The sequence below is a fragment of the Stylophora pistillata genome, chromosome 2 (genome assembly GCF_964205215.1).
Source record: "Stylophora pistillata chromosome 2, jaStyPist1.2, whole genome shotgun sequence".
NCBI lineage: Eukaryota > Metazoa > Cnidaria > Anthozoa > Scleractinia > Pocilloporidae > Stylophora > Stylophora pistillata.
In genome coordinates, this window is record NC_142520.1 from 21,413,652 (window position 1) to 21,433,069 (window position 19,418).

A 19,418-nucleotide genomic window follows, 5' to 3' on the forward strand; every position below is an offset into this window, starting at 1 on the left:
TACGTGTTCTTTTCATTGAAAACATCGTTGGTCACATTTACCGTTTTGTTTATTTTTAAACGATCGCGACGCTCAAATAATGGGTTGTCTGGACCTAGTGAAGCTGACAGGAGGCGATATGGAATAGCATGGTAATTACCAAAATAGACAGGAAAGGAAAAAAAATATTGAATTCACAATACAGAATGTCTCGATTGTTTTGTGAAAGATTGCATTCAACTGCTTGTTACTGAGGATTTCTCGTCAGCCTTTAGGTTTGGTCATAATGGAAAATCTTAATTTTGTTTTGAGACGTCATCTTGTACGAGATTAGCCTTAAAGATTTGCTTTTTTCTTTTTTTGGGGGGAGGGGGGGGTTACTTTAAATGGGAAGTGACTGTTCGCAGCAAAATTCTGCATCAAATAGTTATTTTCAAATGGACAATTAAACCCATTATTTCAGATTTTTGTTTCATTGGAACCGGTATCTAAAGCTGATGGAACCTCCCCTCCCCCCCCCTCCATGAAAAAAAATGCCAGTGAATTTCATATTTTATGTACATTTTTTCAGAGTTAGTTGTCATTTCATCGAAAAAGTCTAACTTGACAGCGGCAATCAAAAGTGGAGATGTGAATCAACACGGCGTTCCTGCTTTCTCAAGTGGCATTTTCTCTACCTCTGAGAAATAAAGGCAGAAAAAACCCAGTAATTGTCTCTGAAAGAACACGAGGTAGCTTAGCAATTCCTCGCAATAAGGTGCTTCCCAGTAATGGTAAGTTAAGAACCTAGCGACGTAAATTCGGAGAAAAAGTACTCTTGGGGCTCGTGGGGGAGCATAAGTAGTGAGTCTTTTTTTCAAAGAGCATTTGAATAATGTTCTTTGAAAAAGAGAGTGCATTTCACGTACTCCTCACCCCCTCCACCCCTCCCCCACAATTTTCTGTGGTAAATGCTTTAGTTTGTAGCTAATAAATTGTTTCCCTGATCTGCTGGTATTTTCACAAATTAAATTCGATATGCATTAGACGCGTTGCTTGCACAAATATGAAAGGCTTTAGACTTACAGCCCTCTCAGCTGGGTATTGTTACTGAAAATGCCTGATGGTAATTTCTTCAACTGGTTGTTGTTCAACTCCCTACCAAAAATAAGTAAATGGAGAGTCAATTGCATGATATTCGAGAACAAAGTTCAGGGAATAAAGTATACTTGAAAAATTGTATTTTGTTTTTCTTACGTACTGTTATGGGGGGCTAGAATATGCACGTTATTAAACTAATGTTGCCTAAGAACTCATGTTTCGTTTTTGGTTTGACATCTAAAGTCCCAAAAGAGGACAATACGCTATGATTTGGAACAAAATTAATTGAGTCACGCAATTTTTTTTTCTTTTTTCTTTTTGTACTCTTCGTTTTTAATTTTTTTGTTTTTGATTAGCTTTTTTTTATTCTTTTTCTCCCTCCTTCTATCACCCATTATGACATTGCACACTGTTGTGTACTTCCGTTTTCGTAATAAGCCGGGCAACACTGACTAGAGGATGTAGGGTGGGTAAATTAACAAGAAAGGTTTGGAGGGGGAAATGTTGGATTGATCACACAAAATGTCTTAATAAATTGTTTCAGATTACAGAAAACCTGTTCACTTGTGAAGGCGCATAATCACATGCTACGTTCAGGCCTATATCGCAAGGTATGGACAGGAAATACAATCTGTATCACATTCTTCTTGAAAGAATTGGTCGGTTGTATAAGGCAAACATTGCATATTTTAGGGAAGAGCATTCTTCGTGGTTTTAATCTCTCAAGGGGAGGATGAGTTGGATTATTCTTACATAGAGCTGCCCACAGCGGAGTAAAAAGAAAGTTTGTGCTTAATAAGGCTACTTCCATATTCTAGACTATCCGATTTTTTTCACTATTTGTTTTAATACAACTTTCTTCATACTTAATTTAGATATATTTAGCTTTTGTAATCGTTGCGGTGGCCAATTTACCATTTGAACTTTGTTGATATATCTAAATTATTTCGTTACCCCCACCGACGCAGTCCCAAACAGTTTCTTTCCAAACTATCAGCCTTTATTTCTTCATACTTACACTTGAGGTTAAATAACGACAAAATCTCAATAAAGTTTTTTCTGATTCAATACTGTACACCTTCTTCTAGCGTTAAATATTTCTACGCCCAAAAAAGAATTAAAGCCTTTTTGGGCAAAAGGTTATGAAAACAACCAACAAACTTGTTTATTTATTATTCAACACATCACTGATAGTCCACCCTGTTACGATATCGTTGCGCTTAAGTGAAATATACACAATAGAGGGATTTGTTTAACATCAGCTTACAGCCGCCTCAGATGGGTATTGTTCCTGAAAACATCCGATGGGAAGTGGTTCAGCTTGTTGTTACTCAAGTCTCTGTGAAGAAATAATTACAAATGCGTTCAATACATACAGTTTTCGAGGCTAATGAAAGGTAATGTAATTCATCACAACAATTCAACATGATTCAGTCCCTATTGAGATATCGTTGCAATTTTTTAAAATATACGCAATGTAGACCTACTTTTAATTAAACCCTTCTGACGCGAATTTTAAATTTATTTTCTCGCCGCCCGCATAGTATTGTTGCTGGGTGTGTTTAGTACGAACGCCTCATTAAGTATGCTCTTCATTCTCAATAGATTGTATGAAAGGATCTTAGTTGATAATTAACAAATGGTAAACAACACAGCGTAAACTGTTGAGTTATGGATGCACGCGGGAGGCTGCTAAGCAAAAAGAAGCGTAAGAGTCACCCGAGAGGATAGCCGAGAGCGACTCTAGCTTCTTGAGTGCCTAGCAAACATCCCAAGTGCATCCATAACTCAATAGTGTACGCTGTGGTGTTTACCATTTGTTTTCTAACATAACATTGATACATTGTAGCTAAAGAGTTCCCTTTTATTTAACAAATCTTACGTGACCAGAAAAAACAAGCGCGCGCGGAAAAATAGTCTTTGCATTTGCTCACGTCAGCAGCGTACACCCATGGGCAAATGGGGGACGCTAAATTGACCAATCAGAGCGCGCGCTTTACTTTGGTTATGTTATAATCACAGTTGGTTATCGGTATATCTCTTGAAAATTATTCCCTATGGAAAGTCCTTCAGCTGGTTGTCATTCAAATCCTATTTAAGATGTTTGCTATATTTGTGTTAAATAGGAACCGTTCAGTGGCGGACAACCCCCCCCCCCCTCTCCCCATTAACCGCCTCTCGGTTAACTCAATGGATAGAGCGCTGGGCTGTTGTGCGGGAGGTTGAGGGTTCGAGTCCCGGCCGGACCAACACTCAAGGTCATAAAATAATTGAGGAGAATATGCTACCTTTCTATAACATTAAGAAATGGTTAGATATTCTAGTCTTCTCAGAAAGGGATGAATAGATGGAGGTCCCGTCTCCTGCAGGGTCAGGAGTAAGAGACGTTAATTTCCCACGCACGAGATTACTGTGTGATGGATGTCCTCCCCTGGGGTGGGATGGGTGGGTTTGTTGGAGATTAAACCTCGTAGGGGACCTATGTCCTATTGTTTCTGCTCCAGTACTTTGTACAAATCCTTAAATACTCAGATACTTAATACCCATGACAATAATGACATTATACTCCTATGTATTATTTGTTATTGAACAGATCATTATCAATCCCTATTACGATGCAATTAAAATTACGTGAAACAGATTTATTTTAACTGATCTAGAAGTAGCTACCACTCAGTTAAATGAGGAATGACATTCACTTGCTCCATGATCTACACTTTACTATGCAACTAACAGAGCACCTCAACATTCGATATCTCTCATTTATACTCACAAGTCTGCTGTTGCAAGGGGAATTTTCCATGGAAATGACATCAATTCTTTCCCTTCGCAGTTCACTCGAAGCAGATTCTTATTTGTTCCTTTTAAAATGCTGCACTCACAGGGCCCTGGGCACTCTGAATTATAGACATAAAGGATCGTTCAATAAACTGAATGCCTTAAGAAAGCGGCGTAATTATCATAATCACAGAGTTTGCATTCCAAGGGTAAAGAAGTAACTTTAGTCGAGGAGAATTTGCGTTAAGAAGGATGGGAGATAGTCTCCAAAGAAAGACAAACACTACAAAAATGTTAGTCTGAATATCAAACAAAACAGTGGAGGGTTCATGATGGAGAACAATGAGAGATGATTGGTTAAACTTTACAACTAAAACAAACATTCTCCTCAAACTATAGCAATACAGAGGGGTTTAGTCTTCCTAGAGGTAAAAGAACATTGAATAACTGTGATAAATAGGTCTCATGCTCAGCTGGTGGGATAAGATTGATATTTAAATGACACAAAGCGACATGTGGTTATATTAAAATCAGTGCCTTTAAACATCAGAACTCAACTGATGGGAGGTAGGCAGACCAGTTGGCAATATAATACCAGAATAAATTAAGGGGCAGCCAAGAATAAATTTCATAGTCTAGAACAGCGGGGCAGCTTGAGGGAGCCGCTACATTATGGGTGACGAGCCGGGAAGGAGAGTTGCTTAGAAATTTAACAAGATGCTGAGAAATTAAACAAGATGCTACGCAATTCATTAAACAATACAAGTTAAGGCAATAAAATCAATCATTAATATAGTAATATTACACTGGTGTAAGAAAAAAGCTCACTTTCAATGTTGAGGCTGATTTCTCTCCATGATATCTTTTCACCCCTTCGTGCTTCACAGCTGTAATTTGCATTATTTTCGGAAGTTTCAAGAAGCTGATATTTTATACTGGTGGTATTTTGTACAACAACACCATTTTTTCTCCACACAATGTATGGAGCTGGCGCACCTTCCACTGGGCACCACAGGCTGGAAGTTTTGTTCAAAAGTACATACTGTGTCTTGGGTACTTCTTTCATTGTGAGTGTTGCTACATAAGGCAATTGATAACAAAAAATATTTTAAGGCAATTAACTGCTAGATTGATAATCTGTATCATACAGAACAAGCAAACTGTAGGCATGATACGCAAATTCAAAACATTGTACGTGCAATTTGGAAAATATCATTTATTGTATTTTTTTGACGGCAAAGTCATAAAGAACTTTGTCGATCGCTTTCTCTGTCTGTTTCTCTGCGTCTATCTGTGGCTGTTAGTCTGTCTATTTTCATCTAACAAATAGAAAACCCTTGAATGTGCTCTGTTCTAATGTAAAGCACGCAGGAAGCAGCTAGAGCACGAAAGAATTGAAAGGAGAAACACGAGACGTAGTTCAGTGTTTCCCCTTACCTCTTGAGAGCTCTAGCCGCTTCCTGCGTGCTTCACAACAGAACACGGCATTCCGCAGTCGAATGCCTCTATTTATTTTACATTAAAGAATCTGTTCAATTTCCCAGGCATGACCCTCAGTATCAAACAAACTTTATTCTTAAAGTAAACAACAGTCTCAGAATGCTCTGTACTTTCATAAAGCAGGTTACACTAAGCCATTCAGAATCTTTGTAAGAATAGGTCAAGTAATCTGATTGGTTAAAACAGGACTTGAGAGCGACTTTTTTTCAAGCCCGCGTGAGAGGTGGCACACCAACCGAGGAATGACTTTCGTCATAGCTCAGTCAGAGATGCCTGATAGTAAACTTAAAAACGTGGTAAGATTTCTTTCCAGACTTGCTTCTTTATCCTAGCAACTTCACGAAAACTGAAACGGGTTTCGGTAGCCTTGAAATGGCTGAAATCAGTGCCCCGAGTAAGGGCAATCGAGCTTTGTTTATGAAAAGCATAAACGAAAGGAAGTTTGTTATGTATAATTTTGATAAATTTGTATAAGCAGGAGTTAGGTATGGGTCAAGTCTAGAACTGGACCATTCCATTCAATTTGGAGCTCACGGAACGCTTTCGAAAAATCACCAATACCTCAGATTCCTAATATCGCATTTCACAGCAAATTTTCAATTATCTTTTTCCATATGCGGTATGAGCCAGAATCGCTTCAGGTTATTCTAATGATAAGTGGAAATAGTGTTGTTTTCGAGGATATAAAAATTAGTTAGGGCTCTTGGTTTCCGCACGGAAAAACCAGCTTGAACTTTGTGAAAATCGCAACATCGTCATTTACGTCACGACATAATATAATTAGGCGCCCCGCGGTCAATTTCGGAATTCCGAGCACGTACATATGCATGTATTAGCAGTTAACACCATTTTCGATCAGGAAATCAATACAGTAACCTTAAGATTGTTTTTGTTTTTTGTTTTTTTTTATCCCTGCTTTCGTTTCAAATTCCAATGGCAAAATTATTTACAATAACACATTCCGTAAGCTATTTTTCTTTGCATATAATCGAATACATTAAAGCTTTAAGAAATTTTTTAGGGCAAAACTGAGCTTCATTGTGGTCTTAAAAGAGGATAATCCAATAATTTAGACCGGTAGGTCAAATGGTCTTTGCCGAAGACGTTGAAGACGGGAAGTAAACTTAAACTAGTTGATGTGATACACAAGCATTTGTCACGTAAGACTGAAATTCTTCCAATCTTGTTCCCATCTTGTAGTTTTGCGGCCACGAATATCCGTGAATAACGCTTTTAACAAACTTGTTTACATGATACCTTTTTTAATAAGCTAGATATTGCTGTGAGAAATGTTAATTAAGCCGTGGGGATTTCATGTAGAGTTAACTGTCATAGAAAAATTACCTAAAAGAGCCAATAAGCAGAACACAAACCATCAAATAGCCATGGCAGAGGGAAAAAAGCAAAAAATATAAATAAGAATAGTAAAATAAAAAGAGATTAGGGAAAGTCAGAGTAAAGACGAAACAGAGGCAAAGTACAAAATAACTGAAACAGGAGAAGGGGGATACTAGGGGTATGTGGAGCTGGAAACAGAATGCTGTAGATAAGGTGAACAAGAACTGAAGGTAAATGTATAATAACATGGTGTGCCATTTAAGACATGCTTAGCTGAGCTTAGAACTTTCTTCCCAAATTCCCAATTTTAGTTACAAAACTCACGGAAATTGGTTGGGCTGGAAACCAAAAGATCTAAGTCGAGAAAAAGGTGATACTTTTGATACTTCAGCTAATGTTCATGTCGTGCTGTAAAGTCATTTCTGAATACTTAAAGAATGTCAGCAGTACAGCCCATGCTGAGGCAGAAATATATCTTATTCTAGATCGAGCGACAATTCTTAACACACTTTCCAGCTATCGGACAAGTTCAGGGCATCACGGTTCTTTAGGGGGTGGATGGAGCGGGAGAGGGTCACACTGTCCTCGCAACTGTCCTCGTGCCTGCGTTTTTCTGCTAGAAATTCATTGTAAAAAAAGAGTCACTCATGATAACAAGTTTGAATTTTTTTTTGTCTTCTTATATGTGTGGTCTTTAACTCGCAGTTTTAACATCCGGTTCAACCCACGGGCTTTTGACTGTTGTCCTTTGAACCTTACCTTGGAGTGGTAGGGAATTTGAACGGGAAGTGTCAAGTCTTTCCAAGGGAACGCTGATGTTTTATCGTTAATATGGAAGTACTTAAAGCAAACTAATGGCTCTGAATATTGGTCTAGGTCTAGGTTTTGAAACTTCAGTGGTCAAGTTCCTTATACAACAGATGAAACAATCAAATGAGGGTCTCCATAGGCAGGTGGCTCTTAAGGCTAACGGTTAAAATTTTGGCAATTTTATTATGCTAATTCTTAATTTTTTATGGTTATTATTTCTTTTATAACTTGCGGTTAAATTACGTCAATTTTTATGCCTAACGGCTAATTTTTTTTTCCGATTTACGGCTAACAGTTAACTTCATCGAGACCCACAAAAAACTGGCACTTGGGAAGGGTAGTTGAACTAGATTTTGGCCTAGGGGGGCGGGAACCAATCTTCAAAAGTTAAATTCCCGGGGGGAGGCCATGTCGATGCTTTTCCCTGTAGTTAATCGGCGCATTATTTTTTTATACTAGCGCAATAGTCTCAGTATCCCTCCTTCTAACGATGACACCTTTAGTCACCGAAAAAACCCGTGCCACAGTGTCTTCATTCACTCACAACTGAGTCTAATAATCATCCATCAAAAATAGTTATCATAGGGGTTTTATGGAGTTGGGGGTGGGTCCTCCTACAGTTGTACAATGGATTTCAAAGTTTTTCAAACACGGTCGGCAGTCGATCGAATTGAAGCGTTAGTCGGAAACTACCGGCTACGGCTTGAGGCGCTTCTCCTATCAGTTGACAGCAATGAGTGCGCTGAAGCGTGGACTTCTCATTTTCGATTTAACTTCGAAACTTGACTTTTCTCTCGTGTGCTAATGGCCTGCTGACTACTCTGTCGTCACAAAATCTGATTTTATAGTTAAGAGAAAGATATTCGAATAGAATCACACACTATGCTTACTACAAATGCAGTATCAGTGTGTAGGAGAATTCGTCGAGCGGTCTAATGTTGCCTCGCCGATTTAGCGCCGATTTGATCGCCGACCGCAAATGATATATCGCTCAGTGTAAACGAGATATCGTTAGGCGGCAGCAGCTCGTTGAATGTAAACGATGTACCAGGGAGGCGAAAACGATATATCGTTGAACTGTAGAGATATATCTCGCCCCACGTAGGATAATCCAAGAGAGTCTTGGATTCCGGATTCCATGTCTGTGTATTCCGGATTCCACATTCGTGATTCCGGATTCCATACGTGGCTGGATTCCAGATTTCAAAATTCTATTTTCCCTTTGTTCTTGGTTTTCACAAAAAAAGCTTCTTTTTTTTACCCGAAGTGTACATTGTCTTATATAAAATATAGGTATAAAATATAACTATTGGCCTTACCCGAGAGGATTGTGAATATATGAGCGGTTTCTGAAGTCCATTGAGTCCACATCGTCGAGGAAATACTAAAGAGGAAGGGCTATTCTTATTTTAATAATAACAACGTTAACAGCGTCAACAAGAAAAAAGAGGCACGGTACACATTGCCAAAATCAGTGCTTTTCATGTTCAAACATAATTCGTCTCCGAATTGTTTAATTGTCGCACAGAAATGTAACACTTAATTTACAGCTTACCAAAAACTAGCGTGAAGATAGTTCAATTACTATAATACCAGCTACGCTGGCAACAGAAAGCATTTATCTTGAAATAAATCATGTTATTCTCCGTCCTGATAAACTAACTCCCGGCAGTCTTATCGGGAGGGATACTTCTCTCTCATCCTTTCATTCTTATTGTCATCATCGTCACCATAGTCTCCATTAGCAATTCTACAAAGCCTGTTATCCTCCTCTGTTGTTAAAATGAAGTCTGATCTATCGGAAGAAAAGTCGAGTACTCGGGTTAGAATGCACTTGGGGGAATTCCCATTACAGACATCACCGGAGGTGTATGTTAGTGAATCACTTGTCTGGTTTAGTCACTTTAGGGATACTCGTTGCTGCACAAAATTTCCACCATTCACTTGTAATTGTACATCCTCCAGAAGAACTGCTAGCCAGAAAGGGGAGATCTCTCTTCTACGATTGTGTCTTACTGCCAATATGTTGTCTTTCTCGTAAGTGGTTTGCACCCGCACAGCCGTACTCCGCAGTGCCACATTAGCATCCATGACTTGGCAGGCTGTTGTTACGTCTTCACTTTCCTCTAACGAGGCTGTGATGGTAGTGGGACACATACTAAGGGCATAAGGAAGGGTGCCAGTTAGCTCTTTCGTTTTTGAGCGGATATTTTCTTGTCTTACGTCTGTTCCATACTCCCTAGCAAATTCTAGCATCACAGTTTCTTACCTTGCGTCTTCTTCTTTGCTACCTGTTCCTTCAGTGATTTTATGACTGCTTGTTTGGTCGCGTCTTGATGTTTGGGAGTTCACCTTTGATAATTTTCTCTGAATAAAATGAATTGGGCCCAGTGAAATCCTTCTGATAAATGTGCAGCATATCGTCTTCCACGCAGCGAGCTTTTCTGTAAGCGTACTTAGCCCCTGTAGGCATGTCCTGGTCTGCTTGCATCCCTTTGAAATAGCGTTCCACGCCCAAAGTTGTCATGCTTTCGAAACAGATCCTGTCCAGAAGGTGACTATACCCAATCTCCGTTAGCGTGTTTGTAAGGCTGGTCAGCGATTCCAGCACTATGAGGAAGGACTGTCGGGTGCATCGAGGTATTGTCATGTCGCTTGCCCGTCCTCTCCAGGGCTTCCTCTTCGTGGCTAGAGAGAAATGCAACCAACTCCTCGACAAACTTCACATGATCTTCAAATGTACGTGGTACGTCTTCTTCTTTGGCTTTCTTGTCGAGTCGGAACACGTTTACATATTACATTTGTAACACATCTTACTTTGTAGGGGGATCAGTCTCTTTGCTGACGTCAACATTCTTACTGCTTTGTTACCGGTATCGCACATGAAGACAGTGTTTCGATATACGCATAAAGCAGTAGGCTTGTTCCATCAACCTTGGACACCATCACGATGGCCTGCAGTTTCTCCACACACTTTTGTTAGGGTTTCTATAACCCCAAGCATCTCCTCTTCCTTCAAACTGAACAGTGGGTGTTCTTTGCTGGAGGAAAAGAACACGGTTCCACCATCTGTCAATGCAATACCCATGAGGCCTGAAATTTCCGACACCGGAAATCGCCACCAAGGTTTATATTCCAATTTGCCCAAGCCGGTGCCAATCACTTCATGCGTAAAAACTTACGAAGCCTACAAAGTGGAGTGGAACTATGGTGCCTACTTTTGCTTGCCGATATTATCTGTCGTTTAACTTAGAGGTCAGTAGTTGTGACCAATTCTGCCGGGGGAAATTTTATTGTCTGGAGCTTCGACATGATCGAACTTGAGCTTTATGTGGGTTCTTAATTTAATTCTTTGAAAACTGATCAGGTTTTAAAAAGGAACTGGGATGTCCACGTGCTATTCACTACCTCACCCCTCCCCCGCTCGAAATATCTTTTAGGCACTCTTAAAAAATTGCTTTTTTTTTCTTTAATGATTTTAACATATTTTAGTTGAATTCGGTTTAATTTTTCTATCAATAAAAAAAAGAGGTACCCCCGAAGCTCGAAAATTTTACCCTCTCCCTCGACATGAACCCCTCGAACCTCGACGCTCGACAAAAAGTTAGACTGTACGTTCGTTTCATTGATGAACTGCTCGATTTAATTAGAATTTCTGTAAAAGGTATGGAAACGCTGTCACCTTCGAATACAATTTTCATCACAGAAACGCTTCAGTAATAAGTGTTCGCACAACCACCACTTGTTGAGCAGAGAACACGAACAGAACAAATAACGACAACTCCACAGACCTTGAACTTTTCTTTTCTTTCTCCGCTTTTCTCTCTTTCTTTCTCGGACTCGTATACATAAATTTGTAAGATAGCTAGCTCATGATTCTGATCAGGATAGAAACAGACAGATAATAGCTGCTCGAAGTTATTTCTGTTTATTTCTGTTTCACACGCGCTGATCTATTCAAAACCACGCCGCCAAAACATTTCCGTCACAAAGTCAGAGACACAGAATTTATAGACGTACGTACCTTTCCGGCTCATGCTTATTCTTGCGCTTCTCTATGCTGGCAAAGATTGATAACGATCTATTGAGAATTTATCCCATGTGATCTCTCGAGATGTCTGATTTCGAGTGATTGAATCTGGACTGAATGAAAAAGAGACCACGTCGACACCACGTGCAACATGTGATTCTTTGAGCGATACTAATGACGTGCCTGAAAGAAGCCAGTAACTGCAACCCCCGCGACTAATGAGACTACAGCCTAGAATAAGGATACTTTATATTATCCTTCTTTGAAATAACCTAAAATCCAAAAATTAGTTCCAATTGCGCCCAAACAGGAAAAGAATCCAAACCTCCGACTACAAAAGCGCAAGGGGAGAAAAAGAGTCGAAAAGCCCGGTCGAAATGGTGTCTGACAAAGACCGATAAGAGGCCCTGGAACCATCACAACAGACTGGATTACAGCAACCTGGATTGTGGATTACAATAATGGTTGGATTGCGGACTCCATTAGCTGGATTCCGGATTCCAAAGCCATGGACTCCGGATTCCACAGACCAAAATTACCTGGATTCCGGATTCCGGATTACCTTACATGGGGCGATACATCGCTGAGCTCAAACGATATATCACTCAGGGAAACGATGATTTGCGAGGAGCTGAACGAGTTATCGCCGATGTTAAAATAATACCACAGGATATAACGCCGATGTATCGTTTGAAACACTCTTCCAAGAAACATATTCTATACCATCTAATCAGCAAGTTAATCAAAAGTGTTATTTTCTTGACCGAAAACAATAAAACGTGTTTTTGCGACTGAAATAGTTTCTGTCCTGCGTGGCAAACGTTTGAGTATGTTAAATCTGGAGTAATATCATACTGCTTCCCGTCTTCGACGTCATAGGCAAAGAACATTCTACCTATTGGTATAAAAGATTGAATTGTCGTCTTTCAAGTCCACAATTAAAATCATTTTAACCCTAAAGCTTTCTTAAAATTTAAGTGAGTTTGGTTACATGCAAAGAAAAACGGACGCCCTCCGCTAGCTTAAGTTAGTGTTATTATGAACAATTACGCCATGGACGAGAATTAGAAACGAAAGCAAGGAAAGTAGCTTTCGCCTTTAATCCATGTGTAGCGTTACAAGATAACGTACAAAAGCTACAGAAAGAGAAATCGTAATAACGATCGCAATACAATCACGATCACAATCACGTTAAAGAAGTGTTTTGCTGACCAAAACAACTACGCGAAGATAAAACTCTCCCCAAAAATTCTCAAAGCATATGCAATCCCACCAGAGATTGTCACGTGACACGAACGTAACGTAAAACCGGAAATAAAATTGAAACGGAAATGAAACGCTAGTCACACGGATAAAAACCAATCTGCCGTCGTTAGCCATGCGAGGTTAGCCTACTGTTTTAATTGCCTAATCAAACACGGTGCTAACCGCTAAAATGTGCTTAGAATTCTGGATTTAACCACGGGGTACCCAATGAGATTATGTGGTAACGTAAATAACGGTGTTACGATTTTCACAAAGTTCAGGCTGGTTTTTCCGTACGGAAATGAAAAGCAGTAAACTGATTTTACATCTCCTAAAAAAAAAAAAATTTCCACTTATTATGAGCCGAACATGCATTGATTCCAAGTTATACCGCATAGGGAAAACGATTTTTGAAAGTCTGCTGGAATATATTGGTGAAATATTGAAATACTGGTGATTTTAGAAAGCGTTCCATGAGCTCCAAATGAAATGAAATGGTCCAGTTTAGGACTTGAGTCACACCTCAATCCTTCCTATGCAAAAATACCAAACTGGTACGAGCTTGCGTTGTTTAATTTGCGTTTATTATGAACAAAGCTCATTTGGTTATATCCGAGGCACTGATTTCATTTTACGGCTACCGACGCCCGTTTCAGTTTTCGTGAATAATATAGAAAGAAGCCAGTTTAAATTTCTATGTTCACTTTAAGGTATCTCTGCGAAAAATATCAAGCCCCAAACAGTTTGTTTCGAAACTATCAGCCTTTATTCGAAAAGTATCAAGGTTTTTGATTTTCGACTGTGTGCAACATTTTTCCATTTTCACTCGGTCAACTCAAAAATTCGCTCTTAAGCTGTCAAAATGTGAAACCATCAAAGTTCTCAATCTGCAATAGTTCACAACCTGAAATAGTTTGGCAAGTCTATGGGTGAACGGCAGCCGAATTCACAGGAACATGATGATTGCTCGGAGTGACAGCGCCATGAAACTCAGCTACTGAGACTGATGTGGCCTACCACTCATACATATAGCAGCAAAAACGATATCAGAGCAAGCTCTTTGTTCATTTCACTCGAAGGGCGGGTGACGTAATTTATGAGGCTTGCTACAGTGCGATGATCAAAGACTGCCGTGATGAGCTAGCCGCGATGAACCTCGGCATGATTACAGTCGCTCTGACACCGACATTAGGATTTGCATGAATTTTAACATTTCTGCCAGTTTGTTTATACTTTTCATCATTCCAGTTTTGTTCTGTTTTGTTTTACTAACACGAAACCATGTATATTATATGCGTGTTAGCTGTATTTCATTGTTATTACCGTACATCAGCTTACGATCGAACTGAGCGTGAAAACCTTCAATACTCGGACTGTCCATTTCGTTTTCTCTTTGAGGATTTTCGTCTCTACTCACGTTATAAGAATGCAAATTACGGCACCTGGCATGTTTACAACCTTTTTTTGGCTCTTCCGCTGTTGCTACTTGCCGGCTCGCTTGTTCCGAAATTTCACTTTCATTTAATGGAATAAAAAAAAAAATATAGCATTTTCACTCACGTGACCAAATTTCTTTATCGTGATGGTAACCGACTTAATCCGCTATCTTGGTGTTCCATGATAATCAGCAGTGAGTATCGTGACAGGAAACATTTGGAGCACATTTTACAGTTTTGAGAAGACCTTAGTGTAATATTTATATTTTCTTTATCATGGTTCTTTGCCTTGTCATTAGCTGTGCGAACAAAACAGGGAAGAAGCGGTCTAACATCGAAAAAGTAAGGTTTTGTCGTGTCCCATGTGCTATAGTCAATCAAGGAGCCGGAGTGCATCGAAGAACTTACGTCTGAGCGAAGAAGAATGTGGATCTCTACGACAAGTAGAGATGACTTAACTGATGATATTTTAGAACGGGATAGGGTCTACAGCCGGCACTTAGTTTCAGGAGAAGCTGCGAAAGATCGGTAGTCGTCAAATTGTTGATGGTTTCATCCAAATTTCGTTTAAGTTTCTTTGCTGACCGAAAATCAGTGTCAGCTATTGGGGCATATGGAACTTCTTTCACATCGGTTGGTTACAGCCAGGTGCATTTTACCTATGTATGGGTTAAATTTTCGTTTATCCGATTCCATGTCTCAATGTAGAGAAAAAAAAAATACTTGCGATGTGCGCGCAGCACTCCCCTTGACACGCCATGCATCCCACACAGTGAGCGAAGATAACCGTACCATTGTGTTCGGTTATTATCCAAAGTGCGACAAATAGATCGCTCATTCTTTGTGAATGTCGGACTTTCTCAGACACTATGTATTTGCTGCCTATTTTTTGTTCTTTAACGCTAGTTACAAACCCTGAAACCAATTGGTTATAAGACTGCAAACTTCAATACGCCTTAAATTGGTCCTTAGTGTAATAACTCGTGTCAAGCACCAAAAACAACAATAAATCCATGGATTCGACAAGAGGCAGGCACTCTGGATCGTATGTTTTGTCTGGTATCAAGACAGGATCGATTCCAACACAAGAAATCTCCTCTAAATAATGTTTTTTCACGTGGGAATCGAGCGTGTTCCCATAATCTGAGAGAGGATATCCCGCCATGTTGGAAAGTGTGGAACACCAACATGGCGACTAAACTTTCACGCGAAAAATGTGACGTCATGTGAAAACGCTCTATACAAATTGGCAGATGGCGAGACAGCTTTTGCTCCGGCTCCGTGTTTTAATCACAGAAAGAGCACACTTTTTCCACCAACGCGCGTTGCATCTGAACTTAATCGTGAATATAAAGGCGCTTGATAAGCTAATAGATACTGCCATATCCTTCTAGGCCATCGCCGGTTGCATTTCCTGAATATAATTTGATCTATATTGTGACGTTCCAGTTGAATCTAAAGCTTTTAACCGTGTGCCTTATACAGAAAATTAGCAAAAGAACATCATACCTGTTTGATTGAAGGATCTTCCCATGTAGTATGCTCTAAAATCATAACCCCAATAGGGGAAAAGTCTTAACCACATGTATCGTCCTCTGGATCGCACTACAGCGGTTTTGTGATCTCCACAGAACACATCAAGAACATTAGCCGACTGATTAATGCCATCATGGATCTCAAGATAATAACCCCAAACACAAGGTGTCATAACCCATGACCAGCTGTGTATGGTAAAGTTTAGTTCCAAGTATTTTCCTTTTGGAACTGAAAGAACTTTTGAATTCTTAAACTTGGGGACTCTTTTCCATCCTTGTGCTTGTTGAGGATACTTCAACAAAACTGTAACAAAGGCGACAAGTAAATTTCTCAATTTACAACAACAACAAAAAAGTGATAGATACCATAAATAAATTTTAAATCATATCGACTAAGAGAAAGAGAAATTCTAAAGAGGAGGTCCACATGTCAAGTTCCGCCATGTTAGTCCCAAGGTCTTCTCTGTACAAGCACTCTAAAACCACTAGTTAGACCCCACTCTATTGAAAAGATCTTATGTTACAATACTCTGCACAGTCCACTACATACGTACGCAAACGAGCTGGAAAGAGCCTCCCCCATATGCCCTGACGATTCCAAACATTAACAGCAAATTGAGGATCGTACCATTCCCAAACATACTGCGAGGGTAACCGTACAACTTAAATATTTAATACAGGACAAATGTTAAATAAAATTCACGAGTTGGTCGTTCCTTAGAGCATTTACCCAAAAGCCGAGAAGAATTCCTCTTTCAGGGCTTGAGTTCGATAATCTGATTAAGATCCAGCTAGCTTCTGCAATACTGAGCTTCCCCCTCCAACTATGAAACTTCCGAATGATTTTCGTTTATAAGTAAGTATTCCTTAAGTGAAGTGTTTTCGAGGATAAAGGAAAGTGGTTTATTGATGAACATAACATAACATTTAAATAGCATACTCTTGAGTCCCCATTCCGCCCCACTCTCCTCTCTTCCTTTCCTCTTTTCCTCCTTTTGCTCGCCCTTTCCCTGACCTCTCCAAACAAGTTACCCTTCCTCCCCTCCCACGACGGCGACCTATGGGGCTCCGTTCCTTCCCATTAGACAACAAATCACAATGCCTATCATTTTAGCGTATACTGTAGACAACGGTCGTATTTAGCTGTGGTTCTTACAGAAAAAGAGGATGAAACTCCACTTAGCCACTGAAATTATCATCATCACGTGTTTTAAGTCTGCTTTCTGTAGAAGTAAAGTTAGCGTGTTTAATTTTGTCTCGTTTTGCATTCAGAATTAAAATTAAAATTAGATTTGAGAACAATCCGGCTTTTTTAAGTTCTCAAGTATATTTATAATGGAGATGATATCATCACAAATAAACTGCTTCTCACTTTCCGCCTCGTGTTTCGCAGCTTCTGAACAGGGAATGTAGTGTTCCATTTAGAAATTTTGGAACACTCAACAAACTGAGTTGTATAGGTTTTTTTTTTTTTTTTTCTCGCTCTCATACGAAAATTCCCTCACCCTGTAATTATATTTTTCATCGTTCACAAACTGACTGCTTCTTATCTCTGATCTGACATTTGCCAATGAATTTTACTTTAAAATTATTGGCTCAATAAGTTAGCTGCCAAATTTTCCTCTTTTTTTTCTGTAGTTACGGTATGCGTTTTACATGCAAAACACTAATTCAGGGAGGACGCTCTTATGCAGACTTTTCCACTTAAGAGTCCGAAGATCTTACCGCTAAATTTCCATGCATTTCGATATTTTAACGATTTGATTGTGGTTCGTGATTCTCACCAGTGGTTAACAAAACACTGTAGTAATGTTCATGGAGAGAAATAAGCTTGTAATCAGTTTTACAGAAGCGCTATATTTCACTTATTTCATACCTTTTTTTAAACCATGCAGGTAAATGCACAGTAGACTAATTTCTCTGTGATTTTATTGAACCTTAAGACACTAAACGGATCGATCGAATATTGACAGAATATACGTTCCACAGATAACTAGCAAAGAATAAATATTCTGTTAGAGTACAAAACAAACACGATGGACGTCTGTGGCAGCAATGGAGTTTTTTCGCATTACACAGAACAAATTACTCGCATCATTTCAATGCAAGAGGAATGAATTAATCAACTACGTAGCGTAGAAGGGAAAGGTACAAAGCTATTACATTAAGCACCTGTAATTGAATATTGATCGTCCCTTTCCACTTTAAGAGTCTTAACGCATTTATCCAAATAGGTAGCGGAGAATTAATCGAGAGAAAAGAAAAGGTTTTTACAGCTGTTGTTAATTGTTTTTTTGTTTTTTGTTTTTTGTTTTTTGTTTTTTGTTTATTTAATAAATTGAAAGTTAAGACAAGAATTTCCATCACGTAATTCGTTAAACTCACACGTCCAACTAAAATAGAAAAGAAAATTTACTTTGGCTTGGAAGGAAGCGCTAATTATCACATGAAAAAATAACTGGAATAACTGGACAACTGATGAAATGCTGCAGAAAAATGAAGACTTTTAAACACAAATTTGATACCTAATGACCATATCGAAAGATGACTATTATTCAGCAACTGACGTTTTCTTTAGTTAACATCAGAACTCAATTTATAAATATAGATGATTCCATCAGTGACACACAAACTTAGTTCTTTTTATAATTTTGAACATATCTAAAAAATAAATGATATTTTCGTTTGGTTGAAAATAATTTTGTACATAGGTGAATACCCCCTCAACAAAACAAAAGAGGGAAATAACGGTGGATTGAATTTGAATAATTATCATAACCATTATCATTATCATTTACTGCTCCTATGTTCTTATTTGTAGCAAACCACGTGTTTTAAAATAATTTTCAAAATTCCTCATTGGGTGCCAAGTGTAACCCAGGTTGTTTTATCGAAATCTAACACTGAAAAAGTTGATAATATCCCAACTCTTGGTTCACAGAGAGGAAAAAAATTCCCACTATCAAATCTTTACATTTCGCTTCTTATTAATTGTTCGCCGCCTTTTTACTTAATGTTTAAATGTAAAACATCAATACAAAGAAGACAGCCTCATGTAGAGTTTTTCCTGAGTCCTACGATCTTACCACTACATCTCCATGTGTATCTAAGCATTTAAAAATTTTAACGAATTGATTGTCGTTCTTGTTTAATTTCTCGTCAGTAATTTACGCAACATTATGGTAATGTTCATGGAGAAAAATTAAATTCTGATCAGTTTTACAGAAGTACCATGTTGCAATCATTTCATTATCCTTTCCTTTGAAACCACGTCGCAGCAAATGCATTGTTGAAAAACTAAAACGAATTGTACAACAAACTATACCTTTTAGAAATAAATAGTGTAGAATAAATATTCGGTTAAGATACAAAAAAAAAAAACACAACATCATCAACAGGATCGACATCTGCAGCAGCAAGGAAGTTATTTTGCGATACACAGTACAAATAAAAGATTTTTACCGCAAGAGGGATAAAATAAATAACTACAAGAAGATGGGAAAGCAGCAAAGCTACTACATTAAGTACCTGAAAATCGATTGTCCCTTTTTCACTTTTACACTTTGCCCGATCGAATTTATCCACATAAGCAGCAGAAAATTAATCCAAAGAAAAGCTAAGGTTTTTACAGCTGTTGTTTAACTGCAGTTTTTAATAATAAATTCAAAGTTAAGACAAGAATTTCCG

At 38.7% G+C, this 19,418-nt stretch overlaps 1 protein-coding gene and 1 pseudogene across 1 annotated transcript; both read right to left on the reverse strand.

Annotated features, from left to right (window-relative positions):
* Nucleotides 1-947: 947 nt before the first annotated feature.
* LOC111318917 (uncharacterized) lies at nt 948-19,347 on the reverse strand. Its single transcript, XM_088748227.1, has 7 exons — nt 19,260-19,347; nt 16,888-16,954; nt 15,706-16,035; nt 4,666-4,914; nt 3,833-3,956; nt 2,327-2,398; nt 948-1,116 (listed from the first exon to the last, which is right to left on the reverse strand). The coding sequence occupies exons 2-7, from the start codon at nt 16,931-16,933 to the stop codon at nt 1,041-1,043; spliced, it is 897 nt and encodes a 298-aa protein (XP_088604353.1). The 5' UTR covers nt 16,934-16,954; nt 19,260-19,347; the 3' UTR covers nt 948-1,040.
* LOC148737740 (uncharacterized) lies at nt 9,104-10,135 on the reverse strand (annotated as a pseudogene).
* Nucleotides 19,348-19,418: the final 71 nt, after the last annotated feature.